Source organism: Cricetulus griseus, chromosome 6 (genome assembly GCF_003668045.3).
Source record: "Cricetulus griseus strain 17A/GY chromosome 6, alternate assembly CriGri-PICRH-1.0, whole genome shotgun sequence".
NCBI classification, from domain to species: Eukaryota; Metazoa; Chordata; class Mammalia; order Rodentia; family Cricetidae; genus Cricetulus; species Cricetulus griseus.
Window position 1 is genome coordinate 12,377,766 of NC_048599.1, and position 20,546 is coordinate 12,398,311.

A 20,546-nucleotide genomic window follows, 5' to 3' on the forward strand; every position below is an offset into this window, starting at 1 on the left:
GAGTCTTTCACAAGCTGGGTAACCAAGTGGTAGGTACCAGCACTCAAGTGCCAACACCACCCTGCCTTCTCTAGCCAAGTGTCTTATTCAAAGTTTGGACGGGAGGGAGGGAACTGAGGCACCAAGCAGGAAAAGGAATATCACTGACTCAGGCCACCCTGATGTTTGGACTAATAAAAAGGACGGCGGGCTTAGAGTAATTCAGACTGACAGTCTGATCCTAGGCAGAACAAATGGGAATATGTAAGTGAAGAAGCTACATTGGGGACCAGATCCTACGATTATCCACGGTAGACACATGAAATACAGGGCTGGTAAGTTACCTGGTCAGATTTTTATTTCTACAGACAGGAGGCCAAAGGTGTCTGTTATTTAGTATTTCCAGTGAAAGCACACACTATACCATACCCAAGTCTAGAAAGAAAACTCCTTTTGGATTATACATAGCCCTTGGTCCTCATGGAACAGGGCCAGCAGGAAGCGGCGCTGATCAAGGTCTGTGCTCCAGAGAAGTGCCTAAAAAGAAAGGAGCCAGAAGGTCAGTAGTCTTGTCTAGCATGAACTGCATCACATAACATTGGATACCAGGGCAAAATGCCTGGTAACTTCTGATGGTACATCCCTTCACCTTATTCACTTAACAGCAAGCACAGTGATGAGTGAATGCTTCTATATTGAGTTCAAAAAGCTAAGGGGAGAGGGGCTGGAGAGATGGCTCAGAGGTTAAGAGCACTGGCTGCTCTCCCAGAGGTCCTGAATTCAATTCCCAACAACTACATGGTGGCTCACAACCACCTATAATGAGATCTGGTGCCCTCTTCTGGCCTGCAGGCATACATGTAGACAGAACACTGTATACATGATAAATAAACCAAAAAAAAAAAAAAAAAGACGCCAGGCATTGGTGGCACACGCCTTTAATCCCAGCACTCAGGAGGCAGGTGGATCTGAGTTCAAGGCCAGCCTGGTCTCCAGAGTGAGTGCCAGGATAGGCTCCAAAGCTACACAGAGAGACCCTGTCTCGAAACGCCAAAAAAGGGGGGGGGGGCAAAAAGCTAAAAGGGAAGAAACTAGTACTAGCATCTCTAAGATTGGGTCAAAGCCATTAGCAACAGAAACTCACCGGTTTCAGGACACTGAAATCAAGCAAGAGCAGATCCACACACTGGCATCCATGGCTCCCTCAGGCCTGTACAAAGCAAAAATGAAGCCATTATCATAAATGAAACAGATCAAGGCCAAAACAAGAACTATTACTGGGGCCAATGCATCAGACAAAACTGGCTATTAGCTTATGAGATCAACAGGGTCGATCTGATGGGGAAAAAAGTAATGTCATCAGCTGCATCAGCCAAACTGTCAAAAGAAACAGTTTCATAGAGATCCCATGCCCAGTGGAGGACACATGGGCACCACTTACCAATCCTGTCTGACTTCCGGATTCTTTCTCCATTCAAAACCTCGTCTTGGCTGTCAGCAAACCTGACACAAAAAGCAGAAAAGAATCAGCTCCCTGGACTAAGCAGAGGACATAGCAAGCACCAGCAGGTGCTGCTCTAGCAGGCATGTCAGACAAACTGGCTTGGAAGAGTGAGATCAACATGGTCGATCTGATGGGGAAAAAAGTTCCGTCATCATACATGCCTGGTCACTTCTGAGTCTAGTCCTGCATGTGCAGGCAGCTAGTTGGTAGAGCTATATCTATATATCCCTCCTTTGCAAGTAAGGATTGTAAAAGCAAAGTTTGTAACTGCTAAGATTTGCTGAACTGTTAATTCTCAATTGCCTTGTCTAGGAAACTTTCACCTACAGGAAAATGTGCCCCAGGAAAGCTGGCTGTTCCCACCACTAGTGAAGATGGTTAAGGCCCACTGCAGCACAAACCACACCTAAGGGTACAACTGGCTTGACCGCTACACTTCACATGCAAAACAATGTCGTACCATTGAGACATCTAAACGTGATGCAGCCCCGACTAGCCTCAGATCTAGGCTACTAATATTTATGAAGACTCAGATCGGCTCTCAACGTAAGACTCTGCAGTGCTTACAGGCATGTAAACTCAAGTTATAGCATTCTTAGAAAATGCTGAGAAAAGACTGGCGGTGCATGCCTTTAATCCTAATACTCATGAGACAGTCTGATCTACTGATGGAGTTCCAGGACAGGCTGCAAAGCTACTCAGAAACCTTATCTCTAAAGACAGAAAAAGGAAACCATGAAATCCCAATTTAGTGGGGAGTTGGTGGTACACACCTTTAATTCCAGCACTCAGGAGGCAGAGGTAGGCGGATCTCTGTGAGTTCAAGGCCAGACTGGTTTCCAGGGGGAGTGCCAGGATAGGCTCCAAAGCTACAGAGAAACCCTGTCTCGAAAAACCACAAAAAAAAAAAAATCCCACCAACTTGAGATGATGAGGCTCAGACATTACCTATCCACAACCGGCTGAGCCCTCCTGTATCAATCACTAAGAAAATGTGGGCTGGGCGTTGGTGGCACACGCCTTTAATCCCAGGACTGAGGAGGCAAAGGCAGGCGGATCTCTGTGAGTTCAAGACCAGCTTGACCTACAAGAGCTAGTTCAAGGACAGCCTCCAAAGCCAGGTGTCTCGAAAAACCTCCCCAAAAAAGAAAAAAATGTGTTACAGACCAATCTCATGGGTGTAGCCTCCCAGTAAAGATTGCCTTTAGTTTCTTTTTTTTGGGGGGGAGGGTTTCTGTGGCTTTGGAGGCTGTCCTGGAACTAGCTCTTGTAGACCAGGCTGGTCTCCAACTCACAGCGATCCGCCTGCCTCTGCCTCCCGAGTACTGGGATTAAAGGCGTGCACTACCACCGCCCAGCTTAAATTTATCTTTATTACTTTATGTGCATTGGTGTTTTTTCCGCATGCATGTTCGTGTGAGGTGTCAGGTCCGGAAATCACAGTTGTTAACTGCCACATGGGTGTTGGGATTTGAACCCTGGCTCTCTGGAAGAGCAGTCCAGCGCTCTTATACCACTGAACCATTTCTCTGGCCCTGAGATTGCCTTTTCTAGTTGCCAAAAAATAAACTGACCAGGACTGGGATCTGCATCACCCGGAACTGGAGATACCACTATGATGGAATGAAAATTGAGGCTTTCTAAAAGCAATCTACATGTTTCTCTTAAACCTGTCCATTCACTAGGATGCACCAATAGTAAAAGTTCAGAGGCAAGACACGTGCCCTGCATTAATGAGGGTTCCATCCCTAGCACTGGCAAACCTATCTCACAGCATCAAATCTTGCATTTGAATTCTAAATCACAACCAATTTAAAAGCTCTTAATGTTTCCTATGTTAAGCCATTAGACAAATCGCACCTTGAAGAGATTAGGAGGTCGAAGACCGCAGATGTATTCTCTCATCTCCCTGGAGGCGCAAAGGTGCCGTCTTCTATCCCTCCAACCCCTGCTCCGTGTCGCTTCATCAAGCCAACCTGCAAAATAAAGGCGTCAATCGCCATCTTCCCTCGATCAGAGAACAAAGCAGACCAAGGCCTTTGGGGGGCTGGTGTATCAGGACTAACTGGCAAAGTATTTTAAGAGATCAGCATCGTCGATATGACGGGGAAAAAAGCGATGTCATCATTTACACCAGCCACGCGTTCTCCAGGCCCAACCTGAAAGCCTCTTTTACATCTAATCCACTTCTCCCCTAAGGTCAACCCGGGGCTGGCGCCGGACAGGCCACGCCGCCAGACTATAGCAGATTACAGCATAAACTTGGTACAAGGTGCACAGAAAATTGTACCGCGGGGCCTCAGCTCACCATCCGCAAATAACTCCCGCGTGGACGAGACATCGCACACAAAAGGGACACCAGGGCGTCTCAGGAACGAAAGAACGACGGCGATGGCGGACCTTCCTTATATAGACCAAGGCGACGCAGGCGCCTGCGCACTGGGCCTCAGGCGCGCCGCTTCCGGCCGCGGCCGCTACGCCCCCTGGGAAATATAGTTCCCGAGCCGCCCGGCCCCCGCTCGCTAATGGTTGTCCGGCCGGCTTCTAGCCCCTCCCCGTGCTCACTGGGCCTCCGGGGCTGCTCGGCCTCCGCGCCATGTCGCGCTTGGCACGCACGAGCCGCCCGCCGCGGCCCCCCTACTCCGGGGCCGGCCCAGACCTGCGGCCGCCCGGGGCGCAGTCAGCCCGCCCCCCGCCGCGCCCTCCCCTCAGCCGCGCCCGCGGGAGCCGCCGCCAGTCCAGCCGCCGCCGCCGCGGGGGCTGAGGCGACACCGCCCTTCCGCCCGCCCCGAGGGCGGGGGCGCAGGCGAGCTCCGCCCGGCCTCTCGCTGGCGCCCGCGGCACCGCCTCCTCGTTCTGCGCGGCCTCCTCCTCCTCCGGGCCGCCCACCCGGCTCCTCGCCCCGCCCAGGGGCTGCGGGGACTGGAAACCGAAAGTGCGCGGCGCCGGGCGGGGCCGCGACCTACCAGGGCCGGAGCTGAGCGCTCTCCCGGCCGAAGACGCGCCCGAGCCGGTGAGTGGTCTCCGCCCCATCCCGCACCTGCTCCTGCGGCGCCGCGATCGTCGCCCCCCCGCCCCCGCCTTGGGCCAGGTGTCAGGTTAGCCCTGGAGTCCCTGTCTGTCCCGCTCAGCGCCCCCATGACCCCCGGAGTCCCTGTCCCCTCCCCTCAGTTTCCTTATAGTTCCCGGAGTCCCTGTCCCCTTCCCTCAGGTCCCCTATAGCCCTCGGAGTCTCTGCCTCCCTCCCTCAGTTCCCCTATAGCCCCCAGAGTCCTTGTCCCCTTTCTTCAGCGCTCCCATCACCCAGGAGACCGTGTCTCCTTCCCCCAGTTCCCCTACAGTCCCCCGGAGTCCCTGTCCCCTTCTCTAGGTTCCTCTATAGCCCCCGAGTCTCCGCCTCCTTCCCTAAGTTCTTCTATAGTCCCCAGAGTCCCTGTCCCCTTCCTTCAGCGCCCCATCACCCCTGGCTGTTCCCTGGGTTACCCTACAGCCCCCGGAGTCCCTGTCCGCTCCCTCGGTTCTCCTACAGCTCCCGGAGTCCCTGTCTGCTCCCTCTGTTCCCCTACAGCCCCCGGAGTCCCTGTCTGCTCCTTCTGTTCCCCTACAGCCCCCGGAGTCCCTGTCTGCTCCCTCGGTTTCCCCTATAGCCCCCGGAGTCCCTGTCTGCTCCCTCGGTTTCCCCTACAGCCCCCGGAGTCCCTGTCTGCTCCCTCGGTTCCCCTATAGCCCCCGGAGTCCCTGACTGCTCCCTGTGTTCTCCATCATCCCCGGATTGAGTAGCTGTCCTTTTTCCTAAGTGCACCCTCAGCTCCCATCACCCCTAGGATCCTTTTCCACTGTCCGTAGCTCCACCATCACCCTCAATCCTCAGTTTTGTTATGGTATCAGCAGCCCCATTTCCCTAAATCCCTTCTCCCCTCACCATCACTCCCCAGAGTTCCTGTCTCCTCTCCTCCCCTCAGCACCCATCACCTCCTGAGCCCCTAGCACTGCCATTGTCCCCTTCCCCCTCTCTTCAGCTCACCTGTTCCCACCCTGATCACCCCCTTGCCCCTTCACCCCTAGGAGCCTTCTTCAGCACCCCTACACTCACCATCAGTAGCTCTCCACTGCATCCCCACAGCCCCCACCCTGCTGTGATCCCAGCCTCTGGAGCCTCACCATCTCCATTTCTCATCCCTGTCTGTGTCCCCACTTCTGCCACAGCTACCCGTTGTTTCTGGCTTCATATCTTTGGCCTCATTCACCCAGGATCTGCAGCACTCCCTGGGCTCTCCCTCCCTGAGCCCTGCCCCACTTGAAGAAGCCCCCAGACCTCTCCGGATCGCTGAGAGATCAGTGGTGTAGTGACTTCTCTGAGGACTTGAAACAACCCAGCTGCCAGCGCTTGCTCCACCTCCTTCATCTCACCCCATAATTACCGCTCTCTAATTTTTATCCCGGCAAGGCAACAGCTCATCTTCTCCTGCCCTCCCTGCCTGATTCCCTCAAAACCCCAGACAAAGCATTCCCTTCTCCTGTGTGCACCTCCCTTTCTAGCACTTCTTTTCTCCCATTTTTTTTTACACTCCCAAATTGCTGGCATTCTATTTTAGTATTTTTTAAAATGAAGAAGAAGGAATTTTTCTTCTCAGAAAAATTAAAAACAAACACTAACCATTGAGCCTGCAGTGTGAGAACAGGGTTTGGTAAAATGAGAAGAAAAGACACCACAAGAATATTCCCAGCAGGAAGAAAAGGGACTCTTTTTTCTGATAAGAATAAAAGCTACCTCTCATACAATGCCAAATCTATTCACAGTTTCCAACTATGAATATTTTAAAACTGTGAGGACAGTCTCAAAAATCCTTTTGCTGAGAACTGAGTCACCACCACCCCACCCCCTGTGCCCACATGATATGCATGAGTTATATTGAGAAGTCCCTGAAAGGAAGGGGCTTCCTCTTCACCCAGCCTCAGAAATTATCAAGAGGGGAGAAAGGGAGAACTGTCATCTTCTAGCTGGTCCTGAGGAAACAGCACTAATAGCTCACTTATTTTCAAGCTGTAGGGAGCAGGAACTTGTAGACTGCTGTGTCATACGAATGTCAGGTAGGGTGGTGGGTACTTAGGGTCTCATACAGTCCACATGGGCCTCATACTCAGTGGAGACTGGTTTTGAATTTCTGATCTTCCTGCTCCTACCTCCCTAGTGCTCTTAAAATTCCTCACAAGTCTCCTGCTCCACCTCCCAGGAGCTGAGATGAGTTGATGGGCACACACACACACTGCAGCTAGTTAGTGCTGGTACGTAGTTTGTTTTGTTTTTGAGACAGGGTTTCTCTATGGCTTTGGAGGCTGTCCTGGAACTAGCTCTTGTAGACCAGGCTGGTCTCCAACTCACAGAGATCCACCTGCCTCTGCCTCCCGAGTGCTGGGATTAAAGGCGTGTGCCACCACCACCCGGCTTAGTACGCAGTTTTGAATGACACATATATACTCCTTTTACCCCAAAAATCATTTTATAAGAAAGGAAACGAAACCTAAGTAATGGATTAAGTAACTTGGGCTGAAAGGCAAACCAAACAGTAGTTTGGGAATTAATAACACTCTATCCCCAAGCAGGTACAGGAGGAGTCCAGGAGTGGGAAGTCAGATCTCTTGGAATTGCCTCAATTGTGAACTTAGTTTACATCATTGTTGGGAATTCACAAGGTTGAATGCTTGTGCCCATGATTAAAAACTGCATTTACTATCTTACTCCTCATTAATAAATCATTAACATGTAGAGGCAGAAAGACTGGCTTTATGGTGTGTGGGTATTTGCTGTGTTTGAAGGGCACTGGTAACTCTTAGCCTGTGCAGTTACAGATAACTTAAAGTCAGGTGAATGTGGAAGAAATCCTGGGATTCAGACATGGATGACAGAAGACCACATCTGGAGGCCAGGCCCAGGAATCCCCCTCCCAACCACAGAGGTAAGCAGGGTTTCTACTCAATGAAAAGAAGAAGGCCACCTGGGATGGCCTGTGCTTTTCAATTAAGAAGGATCTCCTTGCCGGGAGTGGTGGCCCACGACTTTAATCCTAGCTCTTGTCCCAGCACTCTGGAGAGACTTTAGAGACAGGCTGATCTCTGAGTTCAAGGCCAGCCTGGCCTACAGAGTGAGTTCCAGGACAGTCAGGGCCACACAGAGAAACCCTATCTCCAAAAACCAAAAAAAAAAAGGGGGGGGGAGGGAGCCTCCTTAGCTACAGCATGAATGACATGAAAAACAGCTTCCCTAGGAGAATGGTGAATGGGTGCTAATAGGAAGCCTGTCATTCCAGCAGATGGAGGCAAGAGGATTGAGAATTTGAGGGCAGCTGAATTGTGAGATAAAGAAAGGCCATCCATCCGGAGTTCCCATGGTGAAACCTTGTCAGGGCTGAGGGCTACCACTCAGTGGCAGAATGCTTGTCTCACTGTCTGCCATGCATAAGGCTCTTGTTTGGTCCTGGCACTGTGAGAGTGAGAAAAACAAGTGGTGGGATGTGAGACACAAAATGACCCCTGGTTTGCCGCAGGGCTGTCCCGTAGAAACTTGGGACAGCTAAAAACTACTTTGTAATCTGTCATAGCACCATTTCGAAATTTAAAAGACCACTGGGAACTTTTATTTTATGACATTTGTGTGTATGCTCCGTGCCTGTGGAAATCAGAGAACATCTCGTAAGAGTTGATTTTTTTCCTGCTACTGTGTGGGTCTTGAGGACTGAACTCAGATCTTCAGGGTTGGTAGCAAGTGCCCTTATCTACTGAGCTGTCTCACTGACCTTGAAAATTTTTAATTTAATGCCAACGTAATAAATGTGATGCTCTAATTTCTTAATCATATTTGAAATACTAACATTTTATGGAATTTAATGTACATGTAGACATATGAGCCAAAACATTCATATACATAAAATAATGATATATTTTTAAAAATTTAGAGGCCAGCTTGGGTTACAGAGTTAAACCCTGTCTCAAAAAAAAAAAAAAAAAAAAAAGGACCTAGCCAGGTATGGTGGCATACCTCTTGGATCTCAGTAGTAGGAGGCAGAGGCAACAAATTCTGTGTGTTTTTTGTTTGTTTGTTTGTTTGTTTTTTCCAAGACAGGGTTTCTCTGTGTAGCTTTGGAGCCTATCCTGGCACTCGCTCTGGAGACCAGGCTGGCCTCGAACTCACAGAGATCCGCCTGCCTCTGCTTCCCGAGTGCTGGGATTAAAGGCGTGCACCACCAATGCCCGGCTAAATTCTGTGTGTTTTAAGCCAGTCTAGTCTATCTAGTGAATTCCAGGCCAACCAGGATGACACAGTGAGACCCTGTATCAAAAAAACATAACAACAACAAAAAATAACCTGATGTGGTGAGATGGTCCACCATCTTAAGTGTTACCTGTTTGTAACTTTCCTAACTTCTTGTCAAATTGTGCACAGCCATTTTGTGAAACTCCACACCACTCTGCTCTGGAATCAGTCTTAGAGGCAAGGAGAGTGACTATGAGCATGTCTAGCAAGGGCAGCCTTAGCACAGGTTGCTGGCTCCCAGGACCCCAGGGTGCACCATCCTCCCTCTCTAGCTTCCTTTGTGAGGAGGGCAATGGGGAGTGTGGCTGATGAAAAGTTTCACTTTTCAGTTTCCTGAGTTTAAGTTTCATTTTCCTACAAGGAAACTGGATATGTGTGCTTCATTTTCTCCACAGCCTGTCCATCAGCCACAAAAATAAAAACACAAACATCTTGGGAGAGGGAAGTGCTGCCTTCTTCCTTTCCGTTCAGTTGCATTTCCTGATGCTGGGCAAAGGTCAGGTAGTGTTTCCTTCATAGTTTTATTCCACTTGTTCTTGTAGCCTGTGATAATTGTTCAGCAGGGTAGCCACAGAAATCACAGGACAGTCCTAAGAATAGCTCCAAGCATTGTATAATTTTTACATGTGTTAAAATAAGTTTTTTTATGTTTATATCTACATAAAACATTGAGGTACGTATTGGCAATATTTATCTGACATTTTAAAGTTCCTTTTATTTATTTTTTTAAACATTTATTTATTTCATGTATATTGGCATTTTGCCTGTATGTGTGTCTGTGTGAGAGTGCCAGATCCTCTAGAATTGGGGTTACAGAAAGTTGTGACCTGCCATGTGGGTGCTGGGAATTGAACCCAGGTAGGTTCTCAGGAAGAACAACCAGTGCTCTTAATCACTGAGCCATCACTCCAGATCTTTCCTGACATTTTATAAACATTTTAACTATAGCAGCCAGATGGCCAAGAAACCAAGAAATTACACAAGGTTCCACAGTGAGGAAGTGGTCAAGCTAGGCTGCTCTCTGACTATTGTGTTCTGACTTGTTTTGTAATTGCCAGAGACTAGAACCCTCTGAAAGTTGGGCCTCAGCATGGGGCATGAAATAAGATACTTGAAGTACATTTACCAGGCACTTAGCAGGTGCTCCTTCAGTTTCTCTTCTCTTCTTCCTTCCTTCCTTCCTTCCTTTCTTTCTTTCTTTTTTTTTTTTTTTTTTTTTTTTTTTTCAAGACAAGGGTTTCTCTGTATTGCTTTGGAGGGTGTCCTGGAACTTGCTCTGTAGACCAGACTGGCCTCAAACTCAAAGAGATCCACCTGTCTCTGCCTCCCAGACATAATTGTCAGGATCCATAGAAGTGGTTCTGCTTCATCTTGACTTAGGGTCAGAGAGTTCAAATCCATTCTTGCTCCTATCTCTGGTCTGTTTCTTTCCACAGTCCACATTCCTCTTTTTCTTTTTTTTTCCTGTTTTTTCTTGAGACAGAGTTTCTCTGTGGCTTTGGAACTTGCTCTGTAGACCAGACTGGCCTCAAACTCACAAAGATCCGCCTGCCTCTGCCTCCCAAGTGCTGGAATTAAAGGTGTGCACCACCAATACCCAGCACTCCTCCTTTCAAGCACAAGCCAGCTGGACCAGAACACATAGTGAGACCCTGGCTCAGAAAACAGCAACAGCAAAGACTATTTTTCAGCTATACACACAGAGTCTGTCTGTCTCTCTGTCTGTCTGTCTGTGTTATGTGAACATGTGTCCAGAGGCATTGACTCCCCATGGAGCTGGAGTTAACAGCACTTTTGTACCACCCAGCGGTTGCTAGGAACTAAACTTGGGAAGAGTGGTGTGTGCTCTTAACTGCTAGGCCATCCCTCCCTCAGCCTTTGCCAAGAAACTTTCTAAATCTCTCCAAGCAAAATCTGAGCTGCTTGTTTGTTTGGGAGGATGGAAGTATGTTCATTGTTGTCTTACTGGCCTTCCTTGACTCTGTGCTTACCCAATATCTCCACTGTGTTTAGGTCCTGTAGATGGAGAAGTACCACCAAGAGCTAGAAATCAAACCAGTAATCCAGCAGCCAGTGCACTCCGCTGCGGAACCAACCATCTTGGAAGACATCCTAGGGCCAGCAACCATCCTGTTCCTTTCCGGCAGAGGGAAGAGAGATTTAGGGCTATGGGCAGGAACCCACATCAGGGAAGAAGAAACCAGGAAGGGCATGCCAGTGAGGAAGCTGGAGACCAGAGACAAAGCCAGAATGAAACCAGGAGAAATGACAACCAGGAGGGTAGGAACCACAGACCACCATGGTCCAACGATAACTTCCAGCAGTGGCGGAGCCCACACCAGAAGCCAGCAGAGCAGCCACAGCAGACGAAGAGACTGGGCTACAAGTTTCTGGAGAGTCTCCTGCAGAAAGAGCCCTCTGAGGTAGCCATCACACTTGCCACAAGTATAGGGCTCAAGGAGCTGCTTTCTCATTCTTCCATGAAACCCAGCTTCCTTGAGCTGATCTGCCAAGTTCTCCGAAAGGCTTGCAGCTCCAGGATAGACCGTCAGAGCATCCTGCATGTGCTGGGCATCTTGAACAACTCCAAGTTCCTCAGAGTCTGCCTGCCAGCTTATGTAGTGGGAATGATTACTGAGCCCATCCCTGACATTCGAAACCAGTATCCAGAACACATAAGCAATATCATCTCCCTTCTCCAGGACCTCGTCAGCGTCTTCCCCGCCAGCTCTGTGCAGGAAACTTCCATGCTCGTCTCTCTCCTGCCAGCTTCTCTTAATGCTTTAAGAGCCTCTGGGGTTAACATAGAAGAGGAGACAGAGAAGAATCTGGAAAAGGTGCAGACCATCGTTGAACATCTGCAGGAAAAGAGGCGAGAGGGCACTTTGAAAGTGGACACCTACACTCTAGTGCAGACAGAGGCCGAAGGCCAGGTTGAGAGCTACAGGGCCATGCCCATCTACCCTACCTACAACGAAGTGCACTTGGATGAGAGGCCGTTCCTTCGCCCCAACATCATTTCTGGGAAATACGAGAGCACCGCTATCTACCTAGACACTCACTTCCGCCTCCTGCGAGAAGATTTTGTCCGGCCCCTTCGAGAAGGCATTTTGGAGCTTCTACAAAGCTTTGAGGACCAGGGTCTGAGGAAGAGGAAGTTTGATGACATCCGAATCTACTTTGATGCCAGGATTATCACCCCCATGTGCTCGGCATCAGGCATAGTGTACAAAGTGCAGTTTGACACAAAACCACTGAAGTTTGTTCGTTGGCAGAATTCCAAGCGACTGCTCTATGGGTCATTAGTGTGCATGTCCAAGGACAACTTTGAGACGTTTCTTTTTGCCACTGTTTCAAACCGGGAGCATGAAGATCTCTGCCGAGGAATTGTCCAGCTGTGTTTCAACGAGAAGAGCCAGCAGCTGCTCGCAGATGTCCAGCCCTCAGACTCTTTCCTCATGGTAGAGACAACAGCCTACTTTGAGGCTTACAGACACGTCCTAGAAGGACTACAGGAGGTCCAGGAAGAAGATGTCCCCTTCCAGAGGAACATTGTGGAGTGTGACTCCCATGTAGAGGAGCCAAGGTATTTGCTAATGGGTGGCAGATATGATTTCACCCCCCTAATGGAGAAGCCCTCAGCCACTGGGGAGTGCCTGAGGGGTGCCAGGGTCTTTCGACGTACTAGAATTAACGTCTTAGACTTCAGCCAGTGGCCCTCAAAAGAGACCCTGAAGTTGGATGACTCCCAGATGGAAGCCTTACAGTTTGCTCTCACAAGGGAGCTGGCTATCATCCAAGGACCTCCTGGAACAGGTAAGAGGCTCTGAGAGCCAGTGACATCAGGCAAGGGAGATCATGTCTAGGTTTCTAGAATGCCTAATTTAGAAATATTTCCCTGAAATGCAATTGTTCATGACATAGCCACTCAGTGATTCCCAGTGAAGACCATAAGCAAGCATAGTGATAGATCAAAATCTCAAGATCAAAGAGAGGTGCATCTTCTCTTCGAAAGGTTTGTTGGGTTATGCTGTTTTAAATTAAGTAGTATTGAATATATAATCATAGCACCATTCAACCTGCTTTTCATATACTAGCTCACTGTATCATCACAGCAGCCCTACTGGGTAAATAAAATCAACTTGCAAATGGAAAAACTAAGTCAAAGAAGAGTTAAACTGCCTCTTACTTAAGAGCTGGGGGGTGTTTTGAAGCTGGGACTGGGACTTGAACTTGGACAGCCTGCATGGAGAGTCCTAGCTCCTCTCTCTGCTGCACTCACACATGGCACTCTGACCCTGCTCTGTATTCCTGTGTTTATGTGTACATAAGACCATGCTTATATACAATGACTTATATGTAACATTCTTTGAGCATATTTATGCTAATGGATATGCAAAGACTGCTAAATTAACTCCCTCAAAACACAAGCAAGAATAGCGACACACGCCTTTAATCCCAACACTCGGGAGGCAGAGGCAGGCAGATCTCTGTGAGTTTGAGGCCAGCCTGGTTCACAGAGTGAGTTCCAAGACAACCAGGACTGTTTAACAGAGAAATTCTGCCTCAAACAAAACAAAACAAACAAAAAAAGAATAGCTAATGAAGTAGAAATAGGTCTTTAAAGTAGTAATGAAGTAAGGGCAATTCATGATTTAAAAAAACAATGAGGCCCAGTGTGGTAGATCACAACTTTAATCTCAGCAGCACTCAAGAGGCAGAGACTCTGTGAGTTTGACTTTGATCCCTATGAACCTGATCTACATAGTGAGTTCCCCACCAGGCAGGGCTGTTTCCAAAGGTGTGGGATGGGGAGCATAAAGTGGGCCTGGTAATCCCAGCACTTGGGAGGTAGAAGCAAGAGGATCAGGATTTTATGGCTTTTCTGTTACTACAAGGTTCAAGGCCGGCTGAAGCTATGTCCGTGCCCCCCAGAACAAAACACAGAATAGAAAGTGCTTGCTGTCTTGCTTTCTCCCCCCCCCCCTTTTCTTTCTTTCTTTTTCAAGAAAGGATTTCTCTATGTAGCCCTAGGTATCCAGGAACTTTCTCTGTAGACCAAGATGGCCTCAAATTCAGAGATCCCCCTGCCTCTGCCTCCTGAGTGCTGGGATTAAACTCGTGCACCACCACTGCACGGTGGAAAGTTGTTTCTTTCTAATAAATGCTGCTATGATGGAAGCATGTGCAGAATGTAGGAGGAGGGAGAAGAGGAGGTGCCTGTTCGTGCTCATCATTGGTTTCCCTTCCTTCCAGGGCGGATTCTGGGTGGTATCACTCTTTTCAGGCCAATCTATATGATACTAGTTTTTGTTTATCTGAGATATTAAGTTTTCTGGCTCTCGGGGCTAGGCGTTGGTGGTGCACACCTTTAATCCCAGTACTCGGGAGGCAGAGGCAGGCAGATCTCTCTGAGTTCAAAACCAGCCTGGTCCACAAGAACTAGTTCCAAGACAGGCTCCAAAGCCTCAGAGAAACCCTGTCTCAAAAAGAAAAAGAAGAAAGAAATAACAGCTCACGTTTTTACAAGTCTCTGCCTCCTACCACCCCAGTCTCTTCTTTAAGCAAATGACATCGCCATTTTCCTGTGAATCCTTCCAGGGACTACCCTGTGAGTCTTCACACACAGACTACACTTGGGTGCAGCTTTCCCTGCTGTAGCACTGTTCTGCAGTCACTTTGTTCCTGTGTCATGGTGACTCCAAAACAGTCCTCACAGACTCCATTGTATCAGCAGATCATTAGCTGTTTGACAAGTTCCCTCTCTGTGTGTACAGAAGAGACATCTGTAGCTGTGTCAAGAACAATATCCATTTGTGGTTTTATTTATTTATTATTTATTTTTTGGTTTTTGTCATTGAAGACAAGAACTCACTATATTGTCTTGATTGGCTTGGAACTCAATGGAGACCAGACTGGCCTCAAACTCGGAGATCCACCTGCTTCTGCTTCCTGGTATTGGGGATTAAAAGCATGTGCTACCATGCCTGGCTAAGAATTTTTTAAATGTGCTTAAGTGTCTTGCCTTCATTTAAATGTACCATATGCCTACAGGGGCCAAAAGAGGGCATTAGATTCTTTGCAGCTGGAGTTAGAGCTGCAAAGTGCTCTAACCTGCCATGGTGCTAGGAACTGAACCCAGGTCCTCTGCCAGAGTAACAAGTGCTCACAATGGCTGAGCCATCCCTCCACTTCCCATTTAAGGTATTAACTAGGACAATATTGTCACATTGTTTTCTGGCAATATAATCACAATGACTAATTTGTATTCCTTCATTTAAGAAGTAAATGAAGAGTGGTTCACAGCTGCCCACAACTCTGGTTCCAGAGGATCCAATGCCCTCTTTTGGCTCTGAGGTCAACTGCACATTCATACAATGCCTACTTGTAGACATACATAAATAAAAATAAATCTTTAAAAATGAATTAAAAATGTTATGAAAAGCTTGGCAAGGTAGCATATGCCTTTAATTTCAGCACTTAGAAAGCAAAGGCAGGTGCCTCTCCATTAGTTCAAAGCCAGCCAGGGCTGTATATATGAGACCTTGTTTCAAAAATGGGTGTGGGGTGGAAGAGAAATAATTAAAGTCATATCAGAAGTAGTGACTTAAAGCTGTAAATCTCAGCACTCAGGAGGCTGAGGTAAGTGTTGCCTAGAGCTTGAAGTAAGCCTAGCTATGTTATGAATTCTCATCTAGTTTAGGCTGTAGAGCAAGATCCTGTCTTAAAAACCAAAAGCCGGGCAGTGGTGGCGCACGCCTTTAATCCAAGCACTCAGGAGGCAGAGACAGGTATATCTCTGAGTGTTCGAGGCCAACCTGGTCTACAAAGTGAGTTCCAGGACAGCCAAGGCTGTTATACAGAGAAGCCCTATCTTGAAAAAAGAAACAAAACAAAGAATATGAAGTATCTTATCTTTAATTTCCCAGCTGTTTGCATCTGCACCTGTGGGCCTTCCTCATGCTCCTTCTCTGCTATCTCTGGTGCTCTCCTTCAGTGACTTGGGCGCTGTCTGTCACACACGTGCTGCAAGCAGTGTTTTCTCCCATTATCACTTGAATGAGAACACTTCAGCTGCACTTGAGTCATCGTTTCAGACTCAGAGAACATAAGAACTCGCCATAGACACACGAGAGGGCTGAGTGTGGGAGAAAGTAGCAAAGGAGCTATGTGGGGGTGAAGATTCTAAAAGTATCTCCTGCAAGGGGAAGGAAGCATAGAGGGGGAAGTGTTAAGATACTCCTTCCTGCCGATGTCTCCCCTGTCTGTCACAAGCCTGCAGAGGCAGCTGGGACTTAACCTTGTCTGCCCTCCCCCAGCAGCACCATTACCCACTTCAGTCATTTTCTGCCTCACACATCTCTCCTGTCCACTTATCTAAGCTCTCCTGCTGGAGGAAGACCTTGGCCCTCATTCACTGATAAGATTGGGAGCCTGCACATACAGGCATCGTTTGTTTGCCTGCTCTTCCCCGGAGAAGGCTTCCCAGCCTCAGTGAGTCTAGAATCTAACATGTTTTTCTGGTTTCAAGTTTCTCCTTTGCAACATTCCCGATTCTACAGTGATTTATGTGGTTGTCATCTTTCTCCTCTAGCAGTGTGGAAGGCCCAGGAAGGTAGAGGTCCTGTTCTTTCTTTTGATGCACCTGCATGGGTCTGATGCCTACCAAAGGACCCTGTACACAATAGTTGAAAAAAATAAAAAGAAGAAATCAATTGCTCCCTCTGCCATGTTGAAATCACGACTTTTCTATCACTCCCTCAGTCAGCTTGGAGCTTTGGAGGACATTGGCTGCTTTAGCCTGACACAGTGTAGAAATGTGGACTTAATTTATGGCCAGTTGCTAATGACTCTATTGAGACTGATGATAAAGTATTTAAGTTTTTCCCCTCATCACAAGCCCAAGTGTACCATAGTCTACAAAAAACATATGTAAAGAATTTGCCATAGGGGCTACAGAGATGGCTGCTCTTTCAGAGGACCCTGGTTTGATTCACAGCACTCACATGACAGCTCACAACTGTCTATAACTCCAATTCCAGGGGATCTGATACCCTCACAGACATATATACAGGCAAACCACCAATGGACAAAAATAAATAAATAAATATAAAAAATAAAAAGAATTTTTATTTTTGCCACATTAGAGCCAAGCAGAGTGACACTATCTGCTATCCCAGTAGGGGCAGGAACAGGTAGATCTCTGAGTTTGAGGCCAGCTACGGCTCCATGGTGACATACTGTCACATACGATCTGGAACAATGTGGATGTCATCAGTCAGTGGCTGCCTGGGTTGGCAGCACACTCCTCTGATCTCTGTACTGAGGGCCCAGTGGCAGGAAGATTAGGAGTTCAGAGCCAGCCTCAGCCACATAGTAATCTTGAGATTAGCCAAGGCTGCACAAGACCCTGCCTTTAAAATAAGAAAGGAAAAGAAAAAACAGGGAGCTGGTGAAAAGTTCCTAAAAAGCAGGTGGTGAGAGTCTCTGTGTCCTGACAGTGAACTATCTCCAAGATACATTAGTGAGAAAAGCAAACAAACCCTGAAAAGAGTTGGCTGCAATTTGTATCTTTAAGAAAAAAGGGGCTGCTGAGATGGCTCAGTGGTTAAGAGCAATGATTGTTCTTCCAGAGAACCTGAGTTCAATTCCTAGTACCCACATGGTGGCTCAGAACCATCTCTAATGGAATCTGATGCTCTCTTCTGTCATGTGTATGTACAGGAAGACAGCGTGCTCATACACATAAATAAATCTTGGAAGGAAGGAAGGAAGGAAGGAAGGAAGGAAGGAAGGAAGGAAGGAAGGAAGGAAGGGAAGAGAAGAAGGAAAGGAAAGGAAAGGAAAGGAAAGGAAAGGAAAGGAAAGGAAAGGAAAGGAAAGGAAAGGAAAGGAAAGGAAAGGAAGATGCCCCTGGAGAGAGGAGCACTGTTTCTGTATGGGCTTGGGAACACTGTCTGTACAGTCACACAGGAATCTTTTTTTTTGGTTTTTCGAGACAGGGTTTCTCTGTGGCTTGGAGGCTGTCCTGGAACTAGCTCTTGTAGACCAGGCTGGTCTCGAACTCACAGAGACCCACCTGCCTCTGCCTCCCGAGTGCTGGGATTAAAGGCATGTGCCACCACTGCCCGGCATCACACAGGAATCTTAACATGAACTATTCCAGTAAGACCTTATGGCTCCAAGACTCTCCAGTAGACTCACTGATGCTGCTTACATTTCAAACCATCTCAATGCATTTTTTAAAAGAATTTTTTAAAAATTAGCTTTCAGCACTCAGGAGGCAGAGGCAGGCAGATCTCTGAGTTTGAGGCCAGTCCGGTCTACAGATAGCTGGTCTCTATCTTTCTAGGACAGCCAGGGCTACACAGAGAAACCCTGTCTTGAAAAACAAATAAAAAAGACAACAAAAAAGTTGAACCAGTGCTGTGACACACGCCTGTGAATCTACTGTTTGGAAGATGGAGTGAGGAGGAGCAAGAGTTCCAGGACACATGGGCCATAGGAGATGGCACCTCAAAGCAACAACAAATGGAATTTTAAAAATATTTTTTTATAAGCCAGTATGTACCTACTGCAGTCCAGCTACTTGGGACACTGAGATAGGAGAATCATATAGGCTCAGGAATTGAAGACTAGTCTGGGCAGCATAGACACTGTCTCTACATAAAATAGTCGGTCTAAATAATTTATTAGTCCTCTTACAAGGTCTAAATTTTAGCCAGGTGGTGGAGGCAAACACCTTTAATCCTAGCACTCAGGAGGCAGAGGCAGGTAGATCTCTGAGGCCAGCCTGATCTACAGAGTGAGTTCCAGGACAGTCTCCAGAAGCTACACAGAGAAACTCTGTCTCAAAAAAAAAAAAAACAAGGTCTAAATTTTGGGACTGGCCTGCTGTGGTAATGAGAGGCAGAGTCTGGTCCTGCTAAAGCAGGAAGCTGAGATGGCAGCTATATATAGTCTATATAGTCCCCATCTTGTCCGTCACTGACATATATAGCACACAGACAGGAGTCGGCATGGAAAGGGGAAGGCGTGGTGGGGAGTGACTGCTGAGACAAGTCAAGGGTTCTTAGAGTATAAGAGTGTGTTGTTTATGGAATATGACCACTTGTGCCTTCTGTCTTCATTATTAGAGTTAAAAGTGAAAGAAATTCACATCAGACTTTTTCATCTACGCTGGGCGTGTCACTTAGATAGGCTGCATGCATGGCTGGCATGCACGAAGCCAGCAACTAAATAACTAAGGTCATGGTTCCCATCTGTAATCCTGACTCTTGAGAGGTAGGGGCAGAAGGATCAGGAATTCAAGGTCATTTTCTGCTACATGGTGAGTTCCTGGCTACTCTGGGCAACATGAAGCCTATCAAAAAAAAAAAAAAAAAAGTTCTTGTTCTTTTTTCATCTAGCTTTTATGCATTATAAAAGTTTCTTTTTGTCTTCCAGTGCGTTTTCATGGAAGAGGAGGAATAATTCTTAATTTTATAAGACAGTCTCACTGTAAAGGCCAGGCTGACCTTGAATTCACAGCAATCCTCTTGCCTCTACCTTCCAAGTGTTGGGATTGCAAGTTAATGCCAACACATCTGGCTAATGAGAATGTTTTTAAGCAGATAGTGTTATTTGAAATTCTGTCTCTTTTTTTGTTTTTCGAGACAGGGTTTCTCTGAGTAGCTTTGGAGACTATCCTGGCACTCGCTCTGGAGACCAGGCTGGTCTCGAACTCATAGAGATCCACCTACCTCTGCCTCCCAAGTGCTGGGATTAAAGGTGTGTGCCACCAACCACCAAAGGCCTGTGTCTGTTTTTTTTCCATATAAGCAAATTTCAGATGAATATGTTTAATAAGATTCGCCATACCCAGTTATTCACCTTTTAAGTTAATGAATAAAAATATTAAACTAAAAAAATGTATGTTTTATAACTTATCTTTTCCTTATTTTCTAGGCAAAACATACGTGGGTCTAAAAATTGTCCAGGCTCTTCTGACCAACGAGTCTGTTTGGCAAATTAGTGCTCAGAAGTTCCCCATCTTGGTCGTCTGTTATACTAATCATGCTTTGGATCAATTTCTAGAAGGTAATAAATGCCTCCAGTCAAAATTGTTTTCTACTGGGACTGGAGATATAGCTCAGTGGTGGAGCACTTTCTGGTGCATCACAAGGCCCTTGACTCCATCTTCAGCACCACACATGCACAAAAGGACACACTCATGCACGCATGCACACACACTGTCAGCAACTGCAGTGGCTCTCTTGTCTTTGTCCATAGTTGTCACCCTGAAGCGCAGGCTGAGTCATCTTTCCTACTCTACCGTGAGCTCTGTCTTTCTTTCTGCTTCCCAAACCCAGGGGCACCAGTCACCTTCTGTCCTTGAATTCTTCTCCCTTAGCTATCCCCTTTTGTCCTCCCTACCTCAGCTTGAGTGCATTAGCCCAGCTTGTATCAACTCATCCTTCAGGCCTTGCATGGCTCAAGTACACTTGCCCCGCAGCCCCCATGTTATGGCCTTTCTCTGTTTGCTTTCTTTTTGTTTTTGTTTTTAATTTTGAATTTTTGAAGATTAATTTATTTTATGTGTTTGGGTGTTTGCCTGCATGTATGTCTGTGTACCACACGAATGCCTAGTGCTGTCAGAGACTAAAAGGGGGTATCCAATACCCTGAAACTGCAGTTACAGACAGCTGTGAGCTGCTGTGTTGGTGCTGAAAATCAAACCCAGGTCCTCTAGAAGAGTAGCTAACGATCCTA

The 20,546-nt window shown here is 47.3% G+C and overlaps 1 protein-coding gene, 1 long non-coding RNA gene and 3 other non-coding genes across 7 annotated transcripts in view; 1 reads left to right on the plus strand and 4 right to left on the minus strand.

Annotated features, from left to right (window-relative positions):
• Positions 1-315: 315 nt before the first annotated feature.
• On the minus strand, positions 316-3,953 carry LOC103159462. Its single transcript, XR_003486771.2, has 5 exons — positions 3,792-3,953; positions 3,344-3,459; positions 1,421-1,482; positions 1,124-1,189; positions 316-516 (listed from the first exon to the last, which is right to left on the minus strand). It is a non-coding gene; the product is annotated as an uncharacterized LOC103159462 (long non-coding RNA).
• LOC113836505 lies at positions 1,262-1,352 on the minus strand. Its single transcript, XR_003486810.1, has one exon. It is a non-coding gene; the product is annotated as a small nucleolar SNORD12/SNORD106 (small nucleolar RNA).
• On the minus strand, positions 1,560-1,648 carry LOC113836507. Its single transcript, XR_003486812.1, has one exon. It is a non-coding gene; the product is annotated as a small nucleolar SNORD12/SNORD106 (small nucleolar RNA).
• LOC113836506 lies at positions 3,530-3,621 on the minus strand. Its single transcript, XR_003486811.1, has one exon. It is a non-coding gene; the product is annotated as a small nucleolar SNORD12/SNORD106 (small nucleolar RNA).
• Positions 3,954-4,348: 395 nt separating the features above from the next.
• Positions 4,349-20,546, plus strand: part of Znfx1 (zinc finger NFX1-type containing 1) — a 34,210-nt gene continuing 18,012 nt past the window's right edge. The window contains exons 1-4 of one of the 3 annotated variants that reach the window (XM_027423366.2): positions 4,349-4,496; positions 7,328-7,440; positions 10,809-12,611; positions 19,743-19,874. In XM_027423366.2, the coding sequence (XP_027279167.1) occupies positions 7,353-7,440; positions 10,809-12,611; positions 19,743-19,874 (2,023 nt within the window). In that variant the 5' untranslated portion in view covers positions 4,349-4,496; positions 7,328-7,352. Of the gene's footprint in view, positions 4,497-4,558; positions 4,582-7,327; positions 7,441-10,808; positions 12,612-19,742; positions 19,875-20,546 lie in introns of those variants that run through there. The other 2 variants (XM_027423365.2, XM_027423364.2) reach the window with 2 other exon arrangements.